The sequence below is a fragment of the Bos taurus genome, chromosome 15, assembly GCF_002263795.3.
Source record: "Bos taurus isolate L1 Dominette 01449 registration number 42190680 breed Hereford chromosome 15, ARS-UCD2.0, whole genome shotgun sequence".
NCBI lineage: Eukaryota > Metazoa > Chordata > Mammalia > Artiodactyla > Bovidae > Bos > Bos taurus.
In genome coordinates this window covers 53390826-53416570 of record NC_037342.1, presented here as the reverse complement: position 1 = coordinate 53416570, position 25745 = coordinate 53390826, and the positions used below count along the sequence as shown (strand labels likewise).

At 49.3% G+C, this 25745-nt stretch overlaps 2 protein-coding genes across 4 annotated transcripts; one reads left to right on the top strand and one right to left on the bottom strand.

Moving 5' to 3' along the window:
* Positions 1-325: 325 nt before the first annotated feature.
* UCP2 (uncoupling protein 2) lies at positions 326-6789 on the top strand. Its single transcript, NM_001033611.2, is given in 8 exon segments — positions 326-406; positions 1197-1353; positions 3701-3924; positions 4081-4291; positions 5174-5368; positions 5450-5551; positions 5855-6035; positions 6351-6789. Coding segments are annotated over 6 exon segments (930 nt in total). The 5' UTR covers positions 326-406; positions 1197-1353; positions 3701-3798; the 3' UTR covers positions 6466-6789.
* Positions 6790-10051: 3262 nt separating this feature from the next.
* DNAJB13 (DnaJ heat shock protein family (Hsp40) member B13) lies at positions 10052-22663 on the bottom strand. Of its 3 annotated transcripts, none has more exon segments than NM_001034536.2 (8): positions 10052-10382; positions 10977-11053; positions 11333-11446; positions 12811-12924; positions 13962-14119; positions 17283-17444; positions 18482-18585; positions 22505-22598. In NM_001034536.2, coding segments are annotated over 8 exon segments (951 nt in total). In that variant the 5' UTR covers positions 22573-22598; the 3' UTR covers positions 10052-10228.
* Between the last annotated feature and the right edge of the window lie 3082 nt (positions 22664-25745).

The window sequence follows — 25745 nt, the reverse complement described above, 5'->3', positions numbered from 1 at the left end:
GGGCCAGAGGCGTGTATGACCCTGAGCAGCTTCTGCTTCTTCCCGCGCGTCAGTCTTGCCATCCTCACAATGAGGTTGGCGGCGAGGGGGGAACCCTACGGGGTACAAAAGGGCTGACGCGGGGACCGAAGCCCGGAAATGGGAGTGAAAGAAGGCGCGAAGACAACCCTGGGCGTGGCGGCCTCTGCCGCTAAAGGGTAGCCGCCCAGTCCTCGGAGCCCGCAGGCCCCGCCCCCGCCCAGCAGGCCCCGCCCCGAGATCTAAGTCTCACGGCACCCTCCTCCTACCTCTCTGCAAGCCCCGCCGGCCGCGCGTTCGGACCGAGTATCGTCTGCGCTCCGTGGACGCGCCCTCCGTCCGCCGACCGACAGAACTGCCTATACCCGCCTGTTCTCCTTGCGGCCCGGTGAGCCAGGCCCCGGCCCGCCCCAGCCCGGCACCCTCAACACCTGCCCTCCTCCCGCTACTCCGGCCGAGGGGACCCACGCGCCGCCTTTAATTTCCCTCCTCGCCTCCCACCGTATTTTGTATTTTACCGTTTTGTCTTTTTTTTTTTTTTAATCTCTCTTCTTTCACTCTTTTGCTGTTTTGCCTTTGTTCTTTACTTCTCGCGCTCAAAAGGCTGTAATATAAGCCCTCTCCTCTGCCAGGGTGGGGGGCCTTCAGCGATGATCAGAAGGACCTCTCCCATTCCAGGCGGCTACAGGCCTTCCTAGGGCTCTTTCTGCTGGCAGGAGCTTTGAGCTGCTTGATGCGGCCTCCGCTGGGCCCATTCCAACCTCTCTAACCTCCTCAAGCCCTGCTCTGGGCCCTAGTCTCTGAACCATCCTGATGCCCCCCCACCTCACTTCCAGCACCCCCACTCACCAGAGTCGCTGTGTTGTGGGATGCTTCCCCAGAGTACTGAATTACACTAAAGCAGAAATCTGAAAGAGCAATGTGTGATACTAAGAGATCAGACCGGGGAAAGAGGACTTCTGGGCTCATCCCTTCCTCCCATGTGTCTGTCCCTCTCCTTCACTGTGTGGACTTAATAGCCCCCAGCTGCCTGTGGGAAATGGACCCTGTTCCCTACCCTCACATCCCCCAGGCAAGGACTGAATACGCTAATGTGCCTTGGGCCTTTTCCTTTTGCTGGGTTTGTAGTCCTTTTAAGGCCCATTCCCCTTTCTAAACTCTCCTCCTTTGCTCTACAGGACACATAGTATGACCATTAGATATTTCGTCTACCAACCATTTTCCATGGAAAACCAAAGGGACCAGGCCATGATAGCCACTGGCAGCTTTGAAGAACGGGACATCTTTAGAGAAGCTTGACCTTGAAGACCTCAGCGTGGGACCTAACACAGCCGGGTAAGAGTCCAGTCTAAAGGAGGAGTATTCTACTGCCTCAGCCCTGTGGTCTGGGGGCGGGTTCAGCACGATATTAACAAAAATAACTAGCACCACCATCCCAGTAAAGTCACTCTTAGAATTCACAAAGCACCTTCCTTTATCCTTGGTCTTCTTCTGGCCCTTAAACTGACCCTGACAAGCCAAGGATGGTAGTCCCCATGTTACAGAGGAGGAACAATGAGGCCCCAATGGGACAGTGATTAGCTCCAGGAAATGAGCAGCAGAGGAGAACCTAGTGTTCTAAATACATATTGTTGACTCAAGCTTTTGACTACCCTTGAGATTTCGATTAGGAATCAGATGTATGTTTTGGACTGTCCCTGAGACTGCGATAATCAGGTAAAACTGGTTATTTGCTGGTGAGTAATATATGATAAATTCTTTCCAGTTAGACCTTAATCTTCTTAGTAGGGTCTTTAGCACAGGTACCTTTGCTTCCCATACCTGTGCCTCTGAAGGACCTGACTTATGGCAAACCCAAGGCAATATTCAAAATGGCAACTTAGCCTTTGCATTTGTCGCCAAGATGGGCTGGGTCTTATATTTCTCTGACCCTCACAACACATTGCAACCTAGATCAAGGTCAGGACATGATTGACTCATGTTGTTATCATGTCTCCAATGCCCAGAAGGGATGCCTTTTTTGCCTGAACCTTCTCAGAACTGTCATACTGTCACAAGAGAACTGGGATGTTGGACTTCCTCATGAAAGGCCCTGCCTGGGCCTGGGGCTGAGAGAACAGGAAAGAAATGACCTGGGCACCAGTGTAAAGCAAATTGTATAAGCTTTGGAGCCTGCAGACAGGACTCTTACTAAGTTCCCTCACAGGGCTGCTCTGAGAAGTAAGTGAGCTAATAGAATGTGCCAGAGGGATGAGGACAGGTGTGGAGCACTTCCTGGGGGATGAGAATGTCAGGGCAGGGACTCTGGGGGTTCGGGAACACCTTCATCAACCCCTTCCGCTGCCTGAGTGCAGCCTTCACTGAGCCTCATGTGGGCCAGGCTCCAGGGAAACATGAATAAGGCCAGCAGCCGAGTGGTGAGTAGCTTTTAGATTTCCCGTTTGCCCAGCCACCTGGGATGAGAGGCCCAGGAGGAGGAAGCCTGGTGAACATTTTGCTTCCATCGGTCTGTGTGTTCACTACTGTCACCACATCATTCCTCTGTTGGCCAGCTCTTTCCTCACACCCCCAGCAACAGGGATAGCCAATTAGGTGGGGCTCAGAGTAGCCACTCCTCGTCAAAGTAAACTCAGGGGAGAGAAGCAGGTCACCCTCCCCCACTGGGGTGCTGGGCTCACTTCCTCCCAAGGCAGGGGAGGAGGGTGTTTTTCCAGTTCTGAAAACAAAATGGGGGTTTTGGTTTCCTTCGTCATTCTTTATAGCTCTGACCTGCACTACTTCCCCATCCCCACCTCTCATGAAGACATGGCTCCCCCTGTATTATAGGATGAGAGGAAACTGGCCAGAGAGGGAGTAGTTTTCCTGTGTTTCACAGTAGGCTGGGGGAGGGAGGAAGATACTCTTAGCCCTAAGAACAGCACAGTATCCTTCAAGGCCCAGCTAAAATGTTACCTTTGCTAAGTCATTTCTGACTACCCACCCTTTCTTCTCTCACAGTGGAGGTGGATGGTCCCTCCTTTGAATTTTCAGAATAGGTTTCTGCAAGCCCCGAATGCAGCTTGAAACACCTGCCCACCCCCAGTGCCAGACAATAAGCCTCCCTCTAGGGTAGATATTGTCTCAGTGAACCAGTGCCTGGCAAAGCGAACTCATTGAAAGAGTGACTCTAGAGAGCCCAAGCTGTGTGTGGGCTGGTGAGCTCTGAGAAAGCCTGAGACCAAATTGAAAGGGCTGAATAGGTCTTGTTCACTCCTTTTCTTCTAGACTTAGACAATTCCAGACTCATAGGAACCTCTTCTGCTTAAGACATTCAGGGCATGATGCCTGTGGGTTTGTACCTTCCCCCCTCATCTGCCTGCCCTCTAGACAGAGCTGCAGAATCAGGAACATGAGCATCAGAGAAATCTGTAGCCCACAGACAAAGGGCTGGGCCAATGCCTGTTTGTGAGGCAGGACAGCTGTGATCCGGATACTCCACGTGGTGAAGGAGAGGACTTCTCAGACAGAAATTACTTCTCCAGCCCCTGTTTGAGTACCTGTGGAGCTCACTCCTATTTGCCCTCGAGGGGCAGCTCTGAGCCCTTGCTTAGGGGGGTGATGCTATCAGAGAAGGTAGGGGTGGGATAGTAAGAGAAGTTCTGGAGGTTCGGCTGCTGATGGACCTTATCTCTCCTTGGCTTAGTCTCCGGCAGAGTTCCTCTGTCTCGTCTTGTTGCTGACAGAAGGTGCCCCCTTCTCCAGTTTTTGTTCATCTCCTGGGAGGTTGCAGGAATCGTCATTATGGTTGGGTTCAAGGCCACAGATGTGCCCCCTACAGCCACTGTGAAGTTCCTGGGGGCAGGCACAGCTGCCTGCATTGCGGACCTCATCACCTTTCCCCTGGATACTGCTAAAGTCCGGCTACAGGTGAGTGAATGAAGCCTGCATTTCTGAGCGTAGCTAGTCCACTCCCTCCCCAGGACACAGACTCTTCAAGGGCCAGTGGGGTTTTGGGGACCATAAATTTTAGAGCACAGGGATGGCAGGAGATGGGGAGGGCAACCACCTGCCTTGGCCTTGCAGATCCAAGGAGAAAGGCAGGGGCCAATGCAGGCTGCGGCCAGTGCCCAGTACCGCGGGGTGCTGGGCACCATCCTGACCATGGTGCGCACCGAGGGCCCCCGCAGCCTCTACAGCGGGCTGGTCGCCGGCCTGCAGCGCCAGATGAGCTTCGCCTCCGTCCGCATCGGCCTCTACGACTCCGTCAAGCAGTTCTACACCAAGGGCTCTGAGCGTGAGTGTGGAGCTGGGCCACAGGCCTCTTGGCCTCTTCTCAGTGATGGTCGATCCTAGTTGTTCCAGCCTCACAGTTCCTTTAGGCCCCAAGACCTCTAGGAGGAATTTCAGATTAAAGGTCCCTGATTCTTCTTATGATTCCCAGGCTGAGTCAGGCTCTGAGCAGGGCATCAGCTCGTGACAGTTTTCACAACCACTTCGGGAGCAGGTGGTATCATCCCTGTGTTCCAGCAGGAGAGGCTGAGGCTTACCTGGGGTGGGGGAGGGGACTCGGCCAAGGGCTCACAGTGAAGAGCCAGGAAACTCCCAGGACTTCTGCTTTCAAGGCCAGTGCTCTTCCATTTCACCTTCTCAGCATGCCACGTTCACCCCCCAGTTTACACTTGTGGAATCCCATGTCAGGGAAAAGTAGATGAGGGATGAGAACCCAAGTCCTGTGAATCCCAGTCTGAGAAAGCCTTTCATGTTTGTCAAATGGAAATGATTCTCGGGAATCCCCTGGTGGTCCAGTGGTTAGGGCTTTCACTGCTGGGGCCTGGGTTCAGTCCCTAGTCAGGGAACTAAGATCACACAAGCTATGCAACGCAGCCAAAAAAAAAAAGTTTCTGATTTCTCAGGGCCGTTTAGCAGGTGAAATGAAGTGAATAGAAATGCTTTATGAAAGAAAATAGCATTAAGTCTCATTTTGTCCTGTTCCTTGCTCTGTCCTAGTGCCCAGCACATAATAGACACTGTATAATGCAAGACATTCTTAGAGCAGAGCTGGCCTGGGTCTTAACAGGGGACAGTGAAGACAGATTTCAGTGATGTGGTTCTGGTGAGGAGAGGTGGACACTAGTGGAAGCCCAGCTGGCCACTGACCCCCATGGCTTTCCGACAGATGCTGGCATCGGGAGTCGCCTCCTGGCAGGCAGCACCACCGGTGCCTTGGCCGTGGCCGTGGCCCAGCCAACGGATGTGGTGAAGGTCCGGTTCCAAGCACAGGCCCGAGCTGGAGCTGGCCGGAGGTACCAGAGCACTGTTGAGGCCTACAAAACCATTGCCCGAGAGGAGGGGTTTCGGGGACTCTGGAAAGGTGTGTACCAGCTGTTTTCTCTTCCCCGTCTTCCTCTTCCCCTACTCCCTGGTCTCACATAGACACCCTTTCCTCCCGTAGGGACATCTCCCAATGTCGCTCGCAATGCCATTGTCAACTGTGCTGAGCTGGTGACCTACGACCTCATCAAGGACACTCTCCTGAAGGCCCACCTAATGACAGGTGAATTAGGGGAGATGATGCTGAGTCTTACCCTTCCCCCAAAGCAGGAGGTAGTGTGGATCTGCCTGGAGACCACGTCCTTCATCCCATTTCCCCTTTGCTTATGCAATGAGTTTCTCCCACTGAATTGAAGCCATGCACCTTGAGGCCCTGAGGCTACATGGGCAAAACGACTCAGAGGCACTGGGAGAGGTTCCCACTGGAGTCTCTGGGTCTAAAACCACGAGACCGTAGTTATTTCAATCATCTCCTTCTGGAATTATCGGGGGAGGAGTCCTGATGCCTCCTACTCCTCCTTGGCAGACGACCTCCCTTGCCACTTTACTTCTGCCTTCGGGGCGGGCTTCTGCACCACCGTCATCGCCTCCCCTGTCGACGTGGTCAAGACGAGATACATGAACTCTGCCCTGGGCCAGTACAGCAGCGCTGGCCACTGCGCCCTCACCATGCTCCAGAAGGAGGGACCCCAAGCCTTCTACAAAGGGTGAGACTCTGACCTGCCCCTCCCAGTTCTAGGCCTCCTGCCCCCTGTACCTGTCACACAAATGAGAGAGAACCACTGGGACTGAGTGGCAACCACACGCAACAGTTTCTGATCCTGGTCCTGGCATTCTCATACTCTTAACTCCTCCCTCCTGGAGCTGCCATCATGCCTGTTTTATGGGTGTTAGAATGGAGACTCACAGGGGACTGTTGCCCACAGCTCCATTTCTTGGGCCACCCCGACTTCCTGGGAGACAGAGCATCTGTCAGGATGCCAGGGCGAATTAGAGACGACCTGTGTTTTCTCACCCTCTAGGTTCATGCCCTCCTTTCTCCGCTTGGGATCCTGGAACGTGGTGATGTTCGTCACCTACGAGCAGCTGAAGAGGGCCCTCATGGCTGCCCGCGCTTCCCGGGAGGCTCCCTTCTGAGCAGCTGCTGACCTGATCAGCGTTGGCTCTGGCTGCAGCCTGGCCCTGCTTCCTTTTCCTTCCTCCCCTTCTCCCCTTCCCTCTCTCCCCATCCCTCTCTTCTGCTCCCTCTCCCACCACCTCCCTTCCCCCTCCCCACGTTCTCACCCCTTAGCTCCCTGTAGCCTCTCACAGTCCAGGTGGACTTGACCCCAGCTGACACTGTGGAGAGCCTGGCATCAGCCAGGATCTCAAGCCCCCAGTCCCCTAGAAAGCCCTCAGCTTGACTCTTCTTCCTGCCCCCGAGCCCAACTAGCACGTCACCCATAAAACAAGCTCAACCTTGGTGTCTCCTCCCTCTCTATCACCACAGATCTTGGTCTACTGGGCCCTTTTGGCACCTGGTGGGCAGGGGAGGAGCCACCTGATTTGGAAAGGGGAGCGGGCTCATCTTCCAGCACTCCACTCTGGGTGGAGGCCATCTGGTCCACCTCTGTCTCCAGACCAGGCCAGGGCTGAGATGGGAAGTGAAGGAGTGGTCTGGAGTCCGCAGTTGCCTGGCTGTCTGGCCAGACCACTTGACCTTTCACTCACCAGCTCCGGGTATTCCAGCACCTGCCTCCAACCCCCTAGTAGGTCTTGGGCCTATTATTCTGCAGAATGAGTGTTCCTGTTTGCCCTCCATTTCTTGTGCTGCTTGGAAGATTTAGAGGAACTTGGGGATCTTGGATGCTCTGACTAATTTTATTCCACTTTACAAATGGGAAACCCACCTCCCCCAAGTCCCAGGCCTAGTAAGGGCAAGTCCATCCTCCACAGTCACCCCCTTAGGAGGCAGCATGGGCTACAGCAGGCTGCAGAGCAGACATCCAGCCTCAGCCTGAGGAGTCTTTCTATTCACCCTCACCCCATGCTAGAGATCCCAGGCAGGTGGTAACAAGCAGAGGTGTCAGCCTCCCTGCCCCTCTTCCTGCTACCTGGCCTCAGTCAGGAAAACAGATGGGCAGAGCTATTCTGTTTCAAGGGTTTGGGGACTCAGGTTCCAGAATCTTGAGACATCTCATGCACAGCTGCTGCTGCTGCTGCTAAGTCGCTTCAGTCATGTCCGACTCTGTGCAACCCCATAGACAGCAGCCCACCAGGCTCCCCCGTCCCTGGGATTCTCCAGGCAAGAACACTGGAGTGGGTTGCCATTTCCTTCTCCAATGCATGAAAGTGAAAAGTGAAAGGGAAGTTGCTCAGTTGTGTGCAACTCTTCGCAACCCCATGGACTGCAGCCAACCAGGCTCCTCCATCCATGGGATTTTCCAGGCAAGAGTACTGGAGTGGGGTGCCATTGCCTTCTCCGTCATGCACAGCTGGGCCCTTGGAATTAAGCCATCCAGGCCCATTTTATAGATGTCTGAAGAAGCTGAAGGCTGGGACAGGTCATGCAGGCAAGGACACATGGGAGATCCGCAGCTGAACTGAGTCTAGGAACCAGATTCCTGTGTACCCTTCCCCCAGGAACCAGTGCCGGGGTCCTTCAGGAGTCCTGTTAGGCGGCTGTGGAGCCAGGCCCAGAGACCTTCCTGCTTCAGCCAGCTGGTGCTACCAGGCCTTCCCCACCAGAGTTGGAGGCTGGGCCCTTCCGTGCTCAGGCAAGGGGTCCCACATGTTAGGGCTGTGGAGAAGGAAAAAGGGCCCAGGATTCCTCACCTGAGCTGAGGTCTCACAGTCCCCAGGAGGGACAAGGTTGGGTGTCATGAATCAAGCCAGGGTGGCAAGGGGTCAGCCTAAACAGGGGATCCAGTCAGTGTGCCTAATGCATACTAATTCTCACATTAATCCTGTGAGACAGGCTATTCACTGTTTTGCACCAGAGGAAACAGGAGCAGTTTGTTGCCCCAGGCATGTTTGTCAGCTGGCTCATTGACCAGTCTTGTGTTTCAGACACTCGCTTGGGCATGAGACCGCCAGATTTCATTGTTCTAGGAATGATCTGAGACAGGAGCTGGGGGAGGTTGTAGGAACACTGACCAGCATACCAGTAGGCCTCAGTAACTCCTCCCTCGCTGCCTGTAAAATACCAGACATGGCAGCGCTGAAGACCACACTGACCTAATCTTATAAATGGCTCTCATCAGGCCTGAAACCAGGCTTCCCTGAGAATCACCATGAGGAAGAGGTTAGGAGCAGGCCTTGCTGCTGGCCTAGAGGAGAGCTAGACTGCCAGAGTTCCACCAGGCAGTCCTCACCCACTCACTGTCAAACCAGGGCACCTAGTACCACCTCTCCACCTGGGTCCTGCCTCATGGCAGAGTCTGCTCCACTCCTCTGGTTTCTATTCATAATCTAACCCTGTCCTTCTTGGGGACTATAAGACCTCAGCTCATAAATAAGGTGTGGAATCCTCGGCCTGCAAGATAGGGACTGTAAACGGCTTCAGAGAGGTGAAGCAATTTGCCCAAGGGCATACAGCTGGCAAGTAGAACTCCTGGAGGTGTACCTAACTCCAAAGCCCACATTCTTTGATGAACCATAGGTCAGATTCTACATCTCAAGGTCTGTGGCCTTCTCCCTGATGGTTTAAAATGGCTTAAGCTAATATGATATTTTGAATGGTGGAATCTAAGCAATATCTATTCTATGGGGCCCTCTTCTGACCCACCTCTTTTTTTGGTGGGGGGAGGGGGCTGCACTGCGAGGCTTGTGGGATCTTAGTCCCCCAACCAGGGATTAAACCCACACTCTTGACAGTGAAAGTGGAGAGTCCTAACTACTGGACCACCAGGGAACTCCCTCTGGTGTCTCTTAAGTCACTCCATGTAAGTGTCCACCCTCTCTGTCATAAGCTTGAATCTCTCCTAGCCCAAGCCCAGACTTCAGTGAGGGGTGCCTCCCTGGGCACAAGACAGACTGGGGAAGCAGGTGTGGTCTACACAAGCCCAGGTGGGCCTGGAGGCTGGCACTCCCATAGGCCATGTTGGCAGCAATGCTGTAACCCTGAAACCTATGCTGTGAGTTCACCAAGCACCTTCACATCAGTGAGCAGCCTGAAGAGGGTTCTGGGTTCTGCTTTACTGACAAGATGGATAATAATGTCCAAAGGGGCAGGGGTAGGATTAGAAGCATAGCCCAGTTCTAAGAACCTGCCTAGTTCTAGCTCAGGACCCACTGCACAGAACCAGCAATGCAGACTGGCGAGGCAGAAACTAAGCCCTTTCTGGCACTGTGTCCATTGTGCTGCCTCTAAGCAGAGTGAAGTTGTGAGAGGTGGCCTTCAAGGTTCTGATGTAGCTTTGCCACTGAGCCCTGTGTGACCTGGGACAAGTGTTTTGCTTTCTGTGCTTCAGTTTTCCTGAGTACACTGTGACTATATCACACTAGAGACTGCCCTTCCAGAGAGCATGATCTGGGGACCCTCAGAGATGAGGCAGCACTGCACCCCACTATCAAGTTGGGAGCACAGAGGCTCTGAACCCTCAGAGACCTGGCCAGGCTCACATAGCCAGGATGGGGTCCCAGCTCCTCAATTTCTTGGGCCCTGCCCTTGCCTCTGCTCCACGAGAAGGGCTGTATAAAGCTCTTCTCCGTCTAATACATAACTCTCCTGGGTGTAGCTGTAGGATAGGAAATAAAACTTTATTGTGTCAGTTCAAAAGTCCCATGCCATCCAGTCCCCAAGTCCCGGCTGTGCAGTGGGCGGGCTCCCCTGCACACCCTGAGGCTGTATAGGGGTGGGGTCAGGCCCCTGCTCACCTTCCCCTCCCCCTGCTCAGGCCCCAGCCCACCCGAGTTAGAGTTACGTCAGCAACGCCTGGCGCAGCATCTGCTTCTTCTGGGGTGTGAGGCGGGTGGGGAACTGGATGTCGAAGTAAATGAAGAGGTCCCCCTTCTTGGTGGGGTCCTCTGGCAGCGGCATCCCCTCCCCTGGCACCTTCTTGAAGTACTTGGGGCTGAGACAGGGGAGGATGAAAGAAGGGAACTCAGAGGGCACCAGAGCCAGACATCTGCCTCTGCTCACATAACCTCAGGCATGCAGCAGTCACCAGCTTCTAGAACCAGTGGCAGGGGAGAGGAGACTGGCTTGTTCCAGACAGCTTGCTCCCTGGAAATCCATTTACAGTGAATCTCTGATTCTGGAGTCTCTGATGGAGGATTCCGGGAATCTCATTTAGATGGAAAACAGGACAAGGAGGGAAGGAAAGTGAGCAGACCCTGGGTTGGAATGGGGAGTACTCAGTTGCCAAGCTTCCCACACAGAGGACCTTGCTGGGGAAAGGGCTTGGAAATTCTAGAGGATGAAGACAACAGGGATTTCCTAACACTGGGGGCCTCTAGCCTCCACGATGACTTCATGCAAGTAAGAAAAAGGCACTCCATTTGTCAAATGAATGCAGCCCACAGCGTGGCCAGAGTGGGGGCTGGATTTCAATCCTTCTCACCCGCTTTGAGCTGGGTGCCAGCTGGGTGCCAGCTGGGTACCAGGCTAGCCTCTAAGGACCAGGAAGCCCTTTCCCATCTATTGGGGCCCAAGTAAATGGACTCACTGGACGATGTCATTGATGGGGATGTTGAGCAGACGGTCATCTAGGGTCTTCACCTCTACGGTGCAGCAGGTCAGAGCCTAGGGGACATGAAGGCCCAAAGTGGGAGTGGTCCCTATGTCCATTCTGTTTAGAAGGTACTTTACGAGACTATCCGACGCCAGGCTCTAAGCTGGACCTCAAGGAGACAAAAGGATGTTCAAGGACTAACAGGTAAGTGAGCTGAGCAATAGCCTGCCCTCAGGAGTTCACAGTCTGGGAGAAAAGAATGACATTGATATATGTTATGATAGAGGGAGATGGGTTGGTGGACCCCAGGTGATCTGCCCACCCTTTGCTCCTCTACTTTGCCCACTCACCTTGCCCAAGGGGATGGAGTTCACAAAAAAGAGGTTGTCATTCTCCCTGCGGAAGCGAGGGTGTAGCTTCTCTTTTACAATGAAGATGATGTCAGCTGGGATGATGTTGGGACCCTGGGCAGGGGAGGCCAAGGGGTGACAAGGACTAATTGGTTATGAACCTTGGCCAAGTTCCTGTCTCTATTGTTTCCAAATCTTCATCTGAACAACAAGAAGATTAGACCAGTTTTTTCTGGAAGGGCCTTTCCATTTTGGCCTTAGAAAGAAACCTACCCCAATGACTATACACACCCACTCCCCACCCATCACCCTCCCCTTGCCATTACTCTGCAGCCCAAGCAGATGCAACAGCTGGAGGGCAGAATACTGGGCTGGGGTCAGAGTACCGCCTGCAAGACTGTCCTGCCAAGCTTCATTAAGTCCCAGAACTCTGCTGGAACTCCTGTGGGAGTTCGAACAGAGGAACAGAGGAATCAGACTGGCCCCTACCCACCAGGGCTTCCAGTCTAGGGGAAACAGGGACACAGTGAATCCTCAAGACTGAGATAAAAGGAACCCAGAGGTGGGAGCTCAGAGAGAGGTCAGGGAAGGCTGCCTGGAGAGGGGAGCTTTAGAACTGGGTGGGTTTTTTGTTTTAATTTAATTTTATTTATTTGGCTGTGCTGGGTCTTGGTTTTGCGACACGTGGAATCTAGTTCCCTGACCAGGGATGGAACCTGGGCCCCCTGCACTGGGAATGCAGAGTACTAGCCACTAGACCACTAGGCAAGTCCTTTGAGGTAGGTTTTGAAGTGGGTTTTCGGAAGTAGGTGTTTCATAAGTGAGAAAGAAGCAAGAGATATGGGCAGAGGAATTCATCTCTCTGGCTCCAAAGATAACATCATTCCTTCTCTTTTCAGAATTTGAGGAATCAGCACGCTTTGGACAATAATTTTATATTTTTATTTAAATAAGTAATTTAAAATTATTATAAATAAATGGCTTCTGAGTAGCTCCTACAATTGGGCTTTACTCAGAGAAACACACAAGAAAATCAGGAAGGGTACTTCCCTATGGTCCAGTGTCCAAGATTCCACATTCCCAATGCAGCGGTCCTGGGTTTGATTCTTGCTTAGGGAACTAGATCCCACATGCTGCAACTAAGACCCAGCACAGCCAAATAAGTAAATAATTTTTTGAAAAGAAAATCAGAGCACTGATGTTAGGACTGGGATCTCCTTTCAGCTCTGGTGCTCTTGCCCTGGGCAAGTCCCTTCTCTCTCTGGGCCTGTTTCTCACTCTGCAAAATGAGAAGAAATCCTGGGTGACCCACTCACTGAGGCACTGTGAGTGCCCCTCAGAAGGGGCATTAGGGATCAGCTCATCTCCCCTGCAGACTGGTCTCCCTTCCAGACCAGGGCTCCCAGGGGCCTCGTTCCTCAGTCTTCCCATCACACGAACCCAGGTAACTGACCTTAGACAGCTTTCCCAATCCTCACCTGGTCCCCTTCCTTCTCGAAGGTGATACGTGTGCCCTGCCTCCAACCAGGCTTTACATCGATAGTGAGGATCTTGTCTTTGATGGTAGAGGAGTACCCATCGTCGTTCAGCACCTGTAGCAAGATGATGGGGAAGGAGGTAGGCTCAGGATTTCCCAGCTGGCTTTAACACACGTGAAAGATGCTCCATGGGATCTGTGCACAGCTCAGTCCTCCAGAACCGGGGAGAACCTGTCTGAGCCATCCCCACTCCCATCCTATGTTCCACTGAATCAAGAACTTATGATTCCAGGATGGCAGGATATGGCACGGGGTTGGGGCCTGACGTGCCAAGCATTCCCCGTGAGTTGATCAAGGTCACAACCCCAGCCCTAGAAATTACGTGGTCTTGGTGACTAACAGACACACGGTGAACGCGCACTCACTTGCTCTCCCCGCCAGAGGCTCTGACCTGGAGCCTCTGCCAGATCTCTTAATCCCAAAGGGAAAAAAATGGAGGGCAACATGTCTTGACCTCTCCCAAAGCATTCCTCTGTCATCTACCTATTTCCCAGTCACATGCCCAGATGGGTGCCTTCCCTCCATGGAAATCATGGCTGTGGCTGGCATCTCCTCTGCTGGGCAGATGTGTGAGGGGTCTTGCTTGGGTGCCTAGCACAGGGCTGGACCAAGGGACAGGGCCAGGATGGGGTCTGGGACCTGACACACTGAAGGTCTTCTTCAACCAATCCCCTTGGGAAACGTGCCGTGGCCCATCCTCCATGCCCACATGGCTCCTTCTTACTCCTGAGGCAAACACCCAGAAGAAACCTGCAGGGGACCATCAGGAAACACCCAGAAGGCAGAATTCACAGGAGACTCCTCCCGTCCAGAGCCTTCCCACTTCCCTCAGGGATGGGGCTGAGCTGAGAAGGGAAAGAGTTGGTCCCCGTTAGGAAAGCACACAGAGGGGACTCCTACAGGAGGAAAGACCCAGGCTAAAACCCTCAACTGTCCCTTCCAAATGTCAGATTCTGGAATTCGACCATCCTAGGGCACCAAATCTAAGACTCTATGCTTCTGTAAGACCATAGCTGAGGTCTCCACTTAGGATCAGGGAGGAGGTGACCAGTAGGGTTGGAGGGGATAGAAGATGGTTCCTAAGTACTCACCCTTCGGGAGATCTTAATTTTCTTGGTGCAGCCAAAAAACAGGTCCTCCAGGGACAGGTAGAGGTCTCGTTCGATTGGAGGATCCTGTTTCTTGACCCCTCGGCCCCGGAGCCCCCCAAATTTCAAGTCTGCCTCGTTTCCTTCTGCATCAAAAAACTCTGCAGGAGGTGGGGAGAGGTGAGGAGTAAGAGAAATTACGTCCAGAAACTCAGATTCATAGACTATCCCTCACCTCTTCAGTCCCCAAGTGTAATACCTAGTCTCCCATTCCCACCTCACAGATTGGAGGCCTGCTTGGCCAGGCCAACGTGCTGCCCTTGTAATAGGGAAGCACCTTTGTATTCTATGACAAGGTAATCACTAAAGGGATATGGCTTGTAAGCTTAAATTATACATAAAGGCCCATCTCTGGGAAAAGGAAATGGCTACCCACTTTAGTATTCTTGCCTGGGAAATCCCACAGACAGAGGAGCCTGGTGGGCTACAGTCCATGGGGTTGCAAAGAGTCGGACACAACTTAGCAAGTAAACAACTGGCAACCCCGCCTCCCAGGTGATGAACATTTAGCTAAAATGCCTTTGCTCCGCTCACAGGAGACATGCTGACCAGGCTCACCTATGAATGACTGCAGGGAGGAAGAAATGAACACATCCTCTCCTAGGCTGACCGAAACTAGGAGATGTTTGACTTTCAGTTCAGTTCAGTCGCTCAGTCATGTCTGACTCTTTGCGACCCTGTGAACTGCAGCATGCCAGGCCTCCCTGTCCATCACCAACTCCCGGAATTTACCCAAACTCATGTCCATTGAGTCGGAGATGCCATCCAGCCATCTTATCCTCTGTTGTCCCCTTCTCCTCCTGCCCTCAATCTTTCCCAGCAACAGGGTTTTTTCTAATGAGTCAGCTCTTCGCATCAGGTGGCCAAAATATTGGAGTTTCAGCTTCAACATCAGTCCTTCCAATGAAAACCCAGGACTGATCTCCTTTAGGATGGACTGGTTGGATCTCGTTGCAGTTCAAGGGACTCTCAAGAGTCTTCTCCAACACCACAGTTCAAAAGCATCAATTCTTCGATGTTCAGCTTTCTTTATAGTTCAACTCTCACATGCATACATGGCTACTGGAAAAACCATAGCCTTGACTAGACAGACCTTTGTTGGCAAAGTAATGTCTCTGCTTTTTAATATGCTAAGTTGGTCATAACTTTCCTTCCAAGGAATAAGTGTCTTTTAATTTCATGGCTGCAGTCACCATCTGCAGTGATTTTGGAGCCCAAAAAATAAAGTCAGCCACTGTTTCCACTGTTTCCCCATCTATTTTCCATGAAGTGGTGGGACTGGATGCCGATTCTAGTTTTCTGAATGTTGAGCTTTAAGCCAACTTTTTCACTCTCCTCTTTCACTTTCATCAAGAGGCTCTTTAGTTCTTTACTTTCTGCCATAAGGGTGGTATCATCTGCATATCTGAGGTTACTGATATTTCTCCCGACAATCTTGATTCCAGCTTGTGCTTCCTCCAGCCCAGCGTTTCTCATGATGTACTCTGCATAGAAGTTAAATAGGCAGGGTGACAGTATACAGCCTTGACGTACTCCTTTTCCTATTTGGAACCAGTCTGTTGTTCCATGTCCAGTTCTAACTGTTGCTTCCTGACCTGCATACAGGTTTCTCAAGAAGCAGGTCAGGTGGTCTGGTATTCCCATCTCCTTCAGAATTTTCCACAGTTTGTTTGATCCACACAGTCAAAACCTTTGGCATAGTCATGTTTGACTTTACTCCTCCCCTTTAAGTATACAGGGAGGCTGAATTCTAACTCAAGCAAGATGGTTCTTTGGGACAATGGGTCCCACCATCTTCTTGGTCTGCTGACTTTGCAAATAAAGTTGCTATTCCTTGCCCTAACAACCCATCTGTTAATTTACTGGCTTGTCCTGAAGTGAGCAGAACAAGCTTGGACTCAGTAAATCCTCAATTGCAGATCCAAGGATAACCATCTCTTGAGGCTCTCCACTGGTTCTCCTGTTTAGACTCCCTTCACCCACACTTCCCTACCTCCCAGCCCACCCCTCCCCTCCCCCAACTTCGGCCCGTGCTCCTTGACTCTGGCTGCCTCAGGAGAGAGAGGAGTGTCCTCTGGTGGCAGCGGTTGGTAGTGCCAGAAATGACGTGTTAGCTTTTGTGGAAGACGGGTCACAGCATGCAGTCCTCCCTATCCTCTCCCAGACTTCATTTCTCCTCACTGTTCATCCCAGCTCAAGACCACTACAGATCTCAGACTCAAGTTCCTATGAAGTCAGCAGCTGAGACAGGGGAGAGGCAGGGTTAATCACTAACCAGTTAGAGAGGTCACCAAGATGTCCCCAAACTCCTCTTTCCTCAACTTCTTCTACCCCTGCCCAGCTCTATGCTGTACAATGGAATCTTATATGCAACTATTAAAATAAATAAGGAAGATCTGTATGTAATATAATGTATAATAAGAGAATCTGTAAGATACAAGTGAAAAAAATCAGTGTAAACAGTGTGGTCCCATTTCCTTAACAAGATGAAAGGCTATGTGAAAATAAATATAAGCTCATAAATGCACAGAATATTTCTAGAAGGATACATAAATTGTAACAATGAGTGGCTACTTCTGGGGGAAGGAATGGAGTGCTGAAATTTATTTCTTTTTCAATAAATAGTGGTTTTTAAAAAATATATATATGGGGCTTTCCAGGTGGCTCAGTGATAAAGCAGAGAAGGCAATGGCACCCCACTCCAGTACTCTTGCCTGGAAAATCCCATGGACGGAGGAGCCTGGTGGGCTGCAGTCCATGGGGTTGCTAAGTAGGACACGACTGAGCGACTTCACTTTCACTTCTCACTTTCATGCATTGGAGAAGGAAATGGCAACCCACTCCAGTGTTCTTGCCTGGAGAATCCCAGGGATGGGGGAGCCTGGTGGGCTGCTGTCTATAGGGTCACACAGAGTCGGACACGACTGAAGCGACTTAGCAGCAGCAGCAGTGATAAAGAATCCACCTGCCAGTGTAGGAGACAACAGGAGATGTGGGTTTGATCCTCGGATCAGGAAGATCTCCTGGAGAAGGAAACAGCAACCCACGCCAGTATTCTTTCCTGGGAAATCCCATGAACAAAGAAGCCTGGTGGGCGACAGTCCACAGGGTCGCAGTTGGACACGACTTAGCGACTGAGCATGGATGAGCACGCACACACACTATATATATATTTCTTAAAGTAAACAAAACTACTCAAAGAAAAGCATCTTCTACAGCTACATCCTTCCCTAGTAAGGCAGAAGGGCAGGTAAGTCCTCTTACCATTAAAGGGGTTATCTCCTCCAAAGAACTCATGGAAAACTTTTTCTGGGTTGCCATGGAAGACGTAACCAGTTGTCCATGGGGTCTGCGATCCAAACTCCAGAGGAATTCCGCCCTTCAGACCCTCCTCTCCAAACTTGTCATAGATGCCTCTTTTCACAGCTGTGGATATGTGTCACCTTGAGAAGGGGCCAGCACGGGGGCTAAGAGAGCTGGAGGGCTGGGAAGCCAGAGGATATGGGGCAGGGAGGAAGAAGCAGGGTGAAGACAGCCTTATTTCTAAAGTGCCTGCTGTCTGGAAGTCTTTGGAGAGAGACACTAGAAGTTAGAGATTTAATTTCACCCTGGGTGGACCTATGTAAGGCCCCATAGCCCAGAGGAAAGATGAGAAAAACAAACTTGCTGGGGAGGGTTGAGGATTGGAGAAGAAACCAGGAGACTGAGGGTCGGGCTATTATGCTGGGGTTTGGTTTAACTGAGTCATTACAGCCACTGTCTAGTGTGGGTAAATACAGTCCTAGCACCTTGAGACTGTAGGATATGAGAAGTCAAGAGCTGCCAATTCTAGTGCTTGGAAATCTTAAGAGTCCAAAGTCCTGAAAACTTGGGGCTGGGGAAACTTTAGTGATCTTCTGGCCACTCTTCTGCACACAGAAGGCTGTACCCACACAGCCTCCAGGACAGTATCTAGGGAACCCACGTGGGCACTGCATGCCACAGAGGCAAGGATCTCTTTCCCCAGGCTTCAGGTTGCCACAGCAGAGACAGATTTCCTAATCACAGACCTCTCTCTGTCCCTTGGTACTTATGCTGTCCTCAGGGAGACAGAGATTTGGCTTCTTGGTACTCTGGGAATAACTGGGTATGTCTGTCTCAGCCTTAGCCTTCTTCCCTGGGCAGCAAGCATCTCACTTTGCATCCCTGCAGGGGACAAGTGAGGCCTGGGGGGTGTTGGGGAGCCCCTACCCTGAGTCCCGTGCTGCTGAGACGGGAAGCAGGTCAGCCTAATCTGGGGACTCTCCACACCATGTCCTCCACCTTAGCTTGTGTCTACGTTGTTTAGATTCTGGGCCAGGAAGAGGAATGCTTGCTCTCCATTGGGCCCCCTCAGAAAGCCTGACACTCTTCTGAGTGAGGAATGACATTAAAGGAGAAGGCGGACAGAGGAACCACCCTCACGCTCAGCCCCAGTCACTCACGGTCGCTCAGCACATCGTAGGCCTCTGCTATTTGCCTGAATGTCTCCACTGCACCTGGCTCAATGGACCTCAGCGGGTGGTTCTTAAGGGCAAGTTTCCGGTACCTAAAGAAGAAGGATTAATACCTTGAGGCACAGTCCAAGGCTCAGAGCTGGCTCTGCTGTTGGCTGCCTGCCATTTGTACAGAACCTCAAGTGGAAAAGCTGAGTATCTTTGGCTCCAAGTTTTCCTTTGTCCCTTACACCCCTGTTCCAGTGAAAACTCACACTGGCTTTTTGGTCTAGATAATGTTTTCTTTTTGCCTCTTCATTTCCACAACTATTGCAGAACCATGTCTTCCTATTTCCAGTTCCCCCACCCCAACTCCAGTTTATTCTGTGTGCTGCCACCAGTTTGATTTCTTTCTCTCTTTTTTGTTAACTTGCCCTTTTAAAATGCTCCCTGACCAAGTCACTCTCCTGCCTGAACCCTTCACTGGTTCCTCCTTTGTCTTTTTTTTTTTTTTTCTTCAAGGAGTCAGGATTCAGTCAGCTCCAGAGTTTCTCTCTTTTCAAAACAACAAAAAATTTTTAAAATATTTATCTGGTTGTACTGACATGAGAAATCTTTAATCTTCATTTTGGCACTTGAGATCTTTTAAATGATGCTTTCAAACTCTCAGTTGCAGCCTGTAGGATCTAGTTCCCTGACCAGGGATCAAACCTGGGCCCCCTTAGGAGTGTGGAGTCTTAGCCACTGGACCATTAGGGAAATCCCGTAAAAACTTAAAAAAAAATTTTTTTTTTTGGCCATACTGCACAAACCAGGGATTAAACCCAGGCCATGGCAGTGAAAGCGCTGAATCCTAATCACTAGGCCACCAAGGAAATCCCCGCCCTTTGAATTCAGTATAAAACCCAAATGTGTCTAAGATTCGACTCCTCCTTCTCACTCTGCCCTTCTCACTCACTCCCCTTCCCTGCTGCCACAACCTCTCTGCAGTTCTTCTCTCCAGGCTCCATACTCTGCACACTGCACTGCTCATGCCTTCAACACTCTCCTGCTTTTACCTGGAATGATCAACCCTCTCCAGCCCCCTTCATCTCCTCCTGGCAAATATTTATTCATCTTTCCACATTCAACTCAGGGGTCCACTCTTCAAGGATGCCTTCCCTGACTGCAGCCTCCATTCTAGATTAGACTTCCTTTCCAGCAGCGCCAGTGCCTTTGATGCTGGTATTTAGCACACAGTGCTCCAGCCGTTTGATGGGTCTGTCTCTCCCACCAGCCTGTGAGTGAGTCCCTCCAGCTGCTGTGTCCAGTTCTGCATCCTCAGTGCCTCTCACCAAGTGCAATGAGTAAATGAATGACATGAACTCACCATTCCACAAGGCAGCCCATTTTGCTGTGGGACCACTCTGACTCTTAAATAACACTTTTCTTACTGAGCTGGGTCTGCTGTTCTGCAACCCTGTCTCCATCCACAAGGGTCATGGGGCCTTACAGATAGAATCTGATCTACCTTGAAAGACTTGAAGGCAATTGTCACAACCTCTCTGAAAGTCCTAAATCAGCCCTTCTCACTTACAAAGGTTGTAGTTAAGTATGAGAATTGCAATAAAACTAACAGTGAGTAAAAGTAATGAGGTTTGAGAAGAGTTCAGTTTTTCATATAAACTTGAGGGATTTTAAGATGATGCTTGTGGCACCTGCTTTCCTGAGTGGGAGAGAAAGAGGTGAAGTCACAGCCTAGAAGTGGCAGCCTAAAATGAATAAGAAGTTAATAGCTGGGTGATTAGGAACTTTCTTTGGTACTTTGGTACTTTTCTTCATTATATGTTTAATCTTTTGTGGGTGTGTGTGTGTCAAAATCTAGGTACTCCCATAAGGGAGTGTCTCAAACAAGTGATTCATGCTTTAAGAGTTGTTTCAGGGAAGAAGGGTTAAAAACCATCATTTAGAACATAAATTGTTTTTTTAATCACTCTTTATAAGACATGGTTTCAGATGCAAATGACTGCTCTGCATTTTCATCTCATTATCTCATATAATTCTATTTCAGTACCACAACAACTTTTTTTTTTTCCTTTGAGAGATGGGAAGACTGAGGTTCAGAAAGGTTAAGTAATTTGCCCAGGTCTTACAGCTAGCAGGTAAGAGAACCTAGGTTCAGACCTGGCTCTTTCTAATGCTTCAGTCAGTTCAATTCAGTCACTCAGTCGTGTCTGACTCTTTGCGACTCCATGGACTGCAGCATGCCAGGTTTCCCTGTCCATTTCCAACTCCTGGAGTTTACTCAAACTCATGTCCATTGAGTCAGAGATGCCATCCAACCATCTCATCCTCTGTTGTCCCCTTCTCCTCCCACCTTCAATCTTTCCCAGCATCAGGGTCTTTTCCAATGAGTCAGTTCTTCCCATCAGGTGGCCAAAGTATTGGAGTTTCAGCTTCAACATCAGTCCTTCCAATGAATATTCAAGACTGATTTCCTTTAGGATGGACTGGTTGGATCTCCTTGCAGTCCAAGTGACTCTCAAGAGTCTTCTCCAACACCGCAGTTCAAAAGCATTAATTCTTCTGCACTCAGCTTTCTTTATAGTCCAACTCTCACATCCACACACGACTACTGGAAAAACCATACCTTTGACTAGACGGACCTTTGTTGGCAAAGTAATATCTCTGCTTTTTAATATGCTGCCTAGGTTGGTCATAGGTTTCCTTCCAAGGAACAAGCATCTTTTAATTTCATGGCTGCAGTCACCATCTGCAGTGATTTGGGAGCCCCCCAAAACAAAGTCTCTCACTGTTTCCATTGTTTCCCCATGGAAGCAAGGCTTCTAATGCTTAGGTTGGGCTCATCTTTCTGTTTTTCAACTGCCCTTTCTCCTTGTGACATTTCCCTAGACAGGTCTCAATGGCCAACCAAATGTTATGAACAGTGGATGACATCACAGACTATCCTGAATTGTTCTCTAATTGATTCATGAGTTTGTGTCTTATTTCTCAACCACACTGTAGACTCTCTCCAGTTATCTCACTGAGATCCCTTACTGGAGGTGATCCATGGTAGGCAACAATGATAGGCAAAAATATTAGGCAAAGTGTCTGAATACTGGCTCTGCCGGTTACTAGGCACATGGTCCTGGGATAATAATGGTACCTACCACTCAGGCTGTTGTGAGGATTAAATGAAATGATAGAAGGTTCTCAGAACAGCATCTCCACAATTCAATGGAGTGTAGCTATTGTCACTAGTCCGTTAAATTATCCTAGATTCCTCCCTTTTTCTTTACCCTACGATGATCCAATTAATAACTAAGTCCATTCTCTCTTCTCTCTCCAGCTCACTGCCCTGCTTCAAGCCTCATCTTTTTGCCTTGATTATTGTGACAGCCACTGAAGGGGTCTCTCTCTTTCCAATATAGCTTCCACATGCCCTGTATGTCCCCTTTTGTAACATTCATCAAGCTTACTGTGACTTATTCAACATCTGTATTCATCAACAAAATTAAGCTGCACATCTGATTCAGTTGTATCTCCAGCTGCTGAGACCACACTGAACCCACATAATATTTACCAAAAAACATTTTTTCAGAAAAATGTTCTGATTCCTGCCCCAGATTTCTTAGAAATATCACAAAGTCCCCAAGACTTGATGTAACTATTCAGAGATGGGATTTATTCAATACCCATCTACCATGTGACAGTCGAATAAAATTTGTAATACATCTATCTGGCCAGGTCACTCTCCTGTTCGCAATCATGTGGGTCTCTACAATATTAAGGGTAAAGTCTCCTTTGTTCTCATTTTATTGATAGGAAGACCACGGTACCCAGGAGAGCAGACAGGGCATAGAGGGTAAGGGATGATGAATTGGGAACCCTGACCCAACCCAAAGCCAGGATGTGGGTGTGCAAGAAGTAAGAGAAGGAACATGGTTTACCTTGCCTGCCCTAAACTGTGCAGGAAAGTTCAGTTTAGAAGAGATGAGGGTGGGGCCCGTTCCAGCACAACCCAAAAGCTTTGCTCCTGCCCCAACTTACGCATTCTTGATCTGAGCATCTTCTGAATTGCGAGTGATCTGGAGCACAGAGTAATAATCCTGGCCCATGGCTGGCTGGTTGTCAATCCGTGGATAGTCCTGACTCCAGCGGCAGGTCTGTTAGTCTGCATTCCTTGGTTGCTCCTGACAACCGCACAGGGGCACTCTGGGAGTTGTAGTCCTTCCTTCCTAAGCAAACCCCCTTCTCACCTGTGCCTGTAGAGGAGGGATTGAGAGAAATAGGACTGACTCTGTGAGCCTGATAAGAAACCAGAGTTTCTAGGGAGAGTAGAAATTGGTTTTAATTAAGTTTTCAGAACAAATAGATTGAGCTATTTTTAAAAAATAAATCTTTATTTTAGAATGTTTTCAGATTTTCAGGAAAGGTGTGAAGATAGCATTCTCATATGCCCCACACCAGGCTTCCCTTATCATAAACACATTACACAAGAATGGTACATTTGTCAGAAATAATAACCCATATCCATACATAATCTATGGGGGCTTCCCAGGTGGCACCAGTGGTAAAGAATCCATCCACAAACATAGACAACATAAGAGAGGCGAGTTCGACCCCTGGGTCAGGAAGATCCTCTGGAGTAGGAAATGGCACTCCACTCCAGTACTCTTGCCTGGAAAATTTACATGGGCAGAGAAGCCTGGTAGGTTGCAGTCCATGGGGTCGCAAAAAGTCAGACATAACTGAGCGGCTGAGCACATACATAATCTATAACATAACTCCATACTTTATTCAGATTTCCTAGTTTTCACCCTAGTGAAAAAAGCCCTAGGGTTTTTCTTTCCTGTTTCAGGATCTGATTCAGGAAATATCATTACAATTATTTGTCATGTTTCTTTAGGCTCCTCTTGTTTATGGCTATTTCTCAAAATTTCCATGTTTTTGATGACTTTGACAGTTTGAGAGTATTGGTCAGGTATTTTATGGAATGTCTCTCAATTGGATTTGTTTGATGATTTTCTTATGATTTAGACTGGGGTTGGGGTGCTTTTGGAAGGAAGACCACACAGGTAAAGTGCTATCCTCATCACATCAGGTCAAAGGTGTGTACCATCACGACTTATCGCTGAAGACGTTGACCTTCCTTGATCACCTGCTGAGGCAGTGTTTCTCAGGTTTATCCATTTCTGGCTTGTACTCTTTGGAAGGAAGTCATTTCATAACCCGCCGTTAAAGAGCGGGGAGTTCCACTGCACCTCCTTGAGGGCAGCAGTGCCGTTTTCCTCTCAGGCACCCACACCCAGCCACCAAGCTCAGACCATTTTACCTCCTAGACACCTCTCAAGCTCCTGCTCTGCTTGTCCTTCTCCTAGCCATGGTCTTGCTTTGGCTTTCTTTTCTCAGCAAGGCCACCATGACTTCCTCCATGTTCTGCCACCTTATCTCTACCCTGCCAAGACCTCACTCCACTGACTGCCCAGTTAATCCAAGCTGTTCATCCTGGCACACACTCTGTGATCTGCCCCCTCATACTTGCTCTTACCTCTCACACCCACCTGTAGCACCAGCAAATGCCCAACTAACCATTCTCTCTCTCATACTCACCTGTGCTGCCAGCTCTGCTCAGACCCTCCCCACCACACCCACCACAGACCCTGGCTTCAACCCAGATATTTTTTTCTTATGAAATAGTCTACATGCACAAGAGTAGCATTAGAATATTTGTTATTGAAGGACAGTTGCCCCTGTGTTCCCCTCCCTACTTATCATTCTCCTGCTCTATTAATTATTGAGTTGGCCAAAAAGTCTGTTCAGGTTTTTCCAAATCATTGAAGGGAAAAACTAGAATGAACTTTTTGGCCAACCCAATACTATGCCTTGTATCTGGTGGTGTACTGGTAAATGTTTAACAAGCTTGCCAGAAGGAAAAAAAAAAATAACAGCCCTGAATTATAGCACTTACCAGTTCCTCTCAGGTTGGCACAAGCCATCTCCACATACTGTTGCATGTATCCCAAACATATTTACCTTTTCATATTTTTAAACTTTCTAGAAATGGTATAATCTATGCAAATGGTATGTTGGTGCATGTGTATGACATCTTCATAGTGCCTGTTCAGCATTCACTGCTGATCCTGAATATTTGGGCATGTGTCAACTCTGCAAGATAATGTCAGTTTTCTGATGTGGAGCTTCTAATTTACAATGGCAATGTAGTAGTATGTGTGCATTCCCTTTTGCTCCACATTCTCACAATTCTTGGTGTCAAAGTTTTAAATGTTTGCTGATCTAGGTGTGAAATAGCATCTCACTGTGGATTTTAAGTTGCATTTCTTGGCTGAGGTCTTTTCATTTTTATTGCCATTTTTTTTCTTCGTTGTGAAATGCCTATTTACATCTTTTGTCCATTGTCTTTCTGGGCTGTCCTTTTTTAGAAAATTGATTTTTTACTCTTTATGTTTCTTTGTTGATAATATAAAATACAAACCCTTCCACCTTGGAGCTTGTCTTTTTACCATTTTTTTTTTCATGGGGTCAAATTTATCAATTTGTTTCTTTTGGGTTCTACTTTTTGGGTCTAGTTTAAGAAATATTCCCTATACAAGGTCATAAAGATCTTCACCTGTATATTCTTCCTAAAGTCCGTTTGACTTTTAAGTCTTTAATCCACTTAGAACTTATTTTTCTGTATATGGTTCCATGTAGGTTTTTTTCTTTTCAATATCCCATTGTTCCAGAACCATTCATTCAACAGTCTGTTGTTTTCCCACAAGTCTGTATGACTGCTGTGTTAAATACAGACGTTACATAAATGTATGGTTTGTATCTGGACTACTGCTACTGCTCCAGGGGTCTGTCCCTGAGTCAGCACCTCACTACAGCCCTTCCTCTTCTCCTCCTTCTTCCTCAGGAGTAATTTCTCCAGGTACTTAGCCTCCTATTCCTCTCAAAGGGAAGTGTGTTATTAAGAAAGGAACTAATATCAGTCATACAGGGAAAGAAAGGTGCTACATTTTAAGACTTTTCTCTCATTGTGGATGGAAAATCTTGATCGTTCCCTGATGACATTCCAGATACTAATGACGGAAAGAACTCTCCTGGGTCCTCTGAAGCCACCCAACTGCAGAGGAGGGCCTGCCTTAAAGTATTGTAGAACTTTCATGTTGTTTGAGGCAAAGGATCTATTTTAGGTATATTTGGAAGTGACAAAACACACTTTTGGAATTGGGTCAAAGGACAGAGAAATCAACTAGAAAGCGAAGAAGTAAAGTGTAGGTGTTGG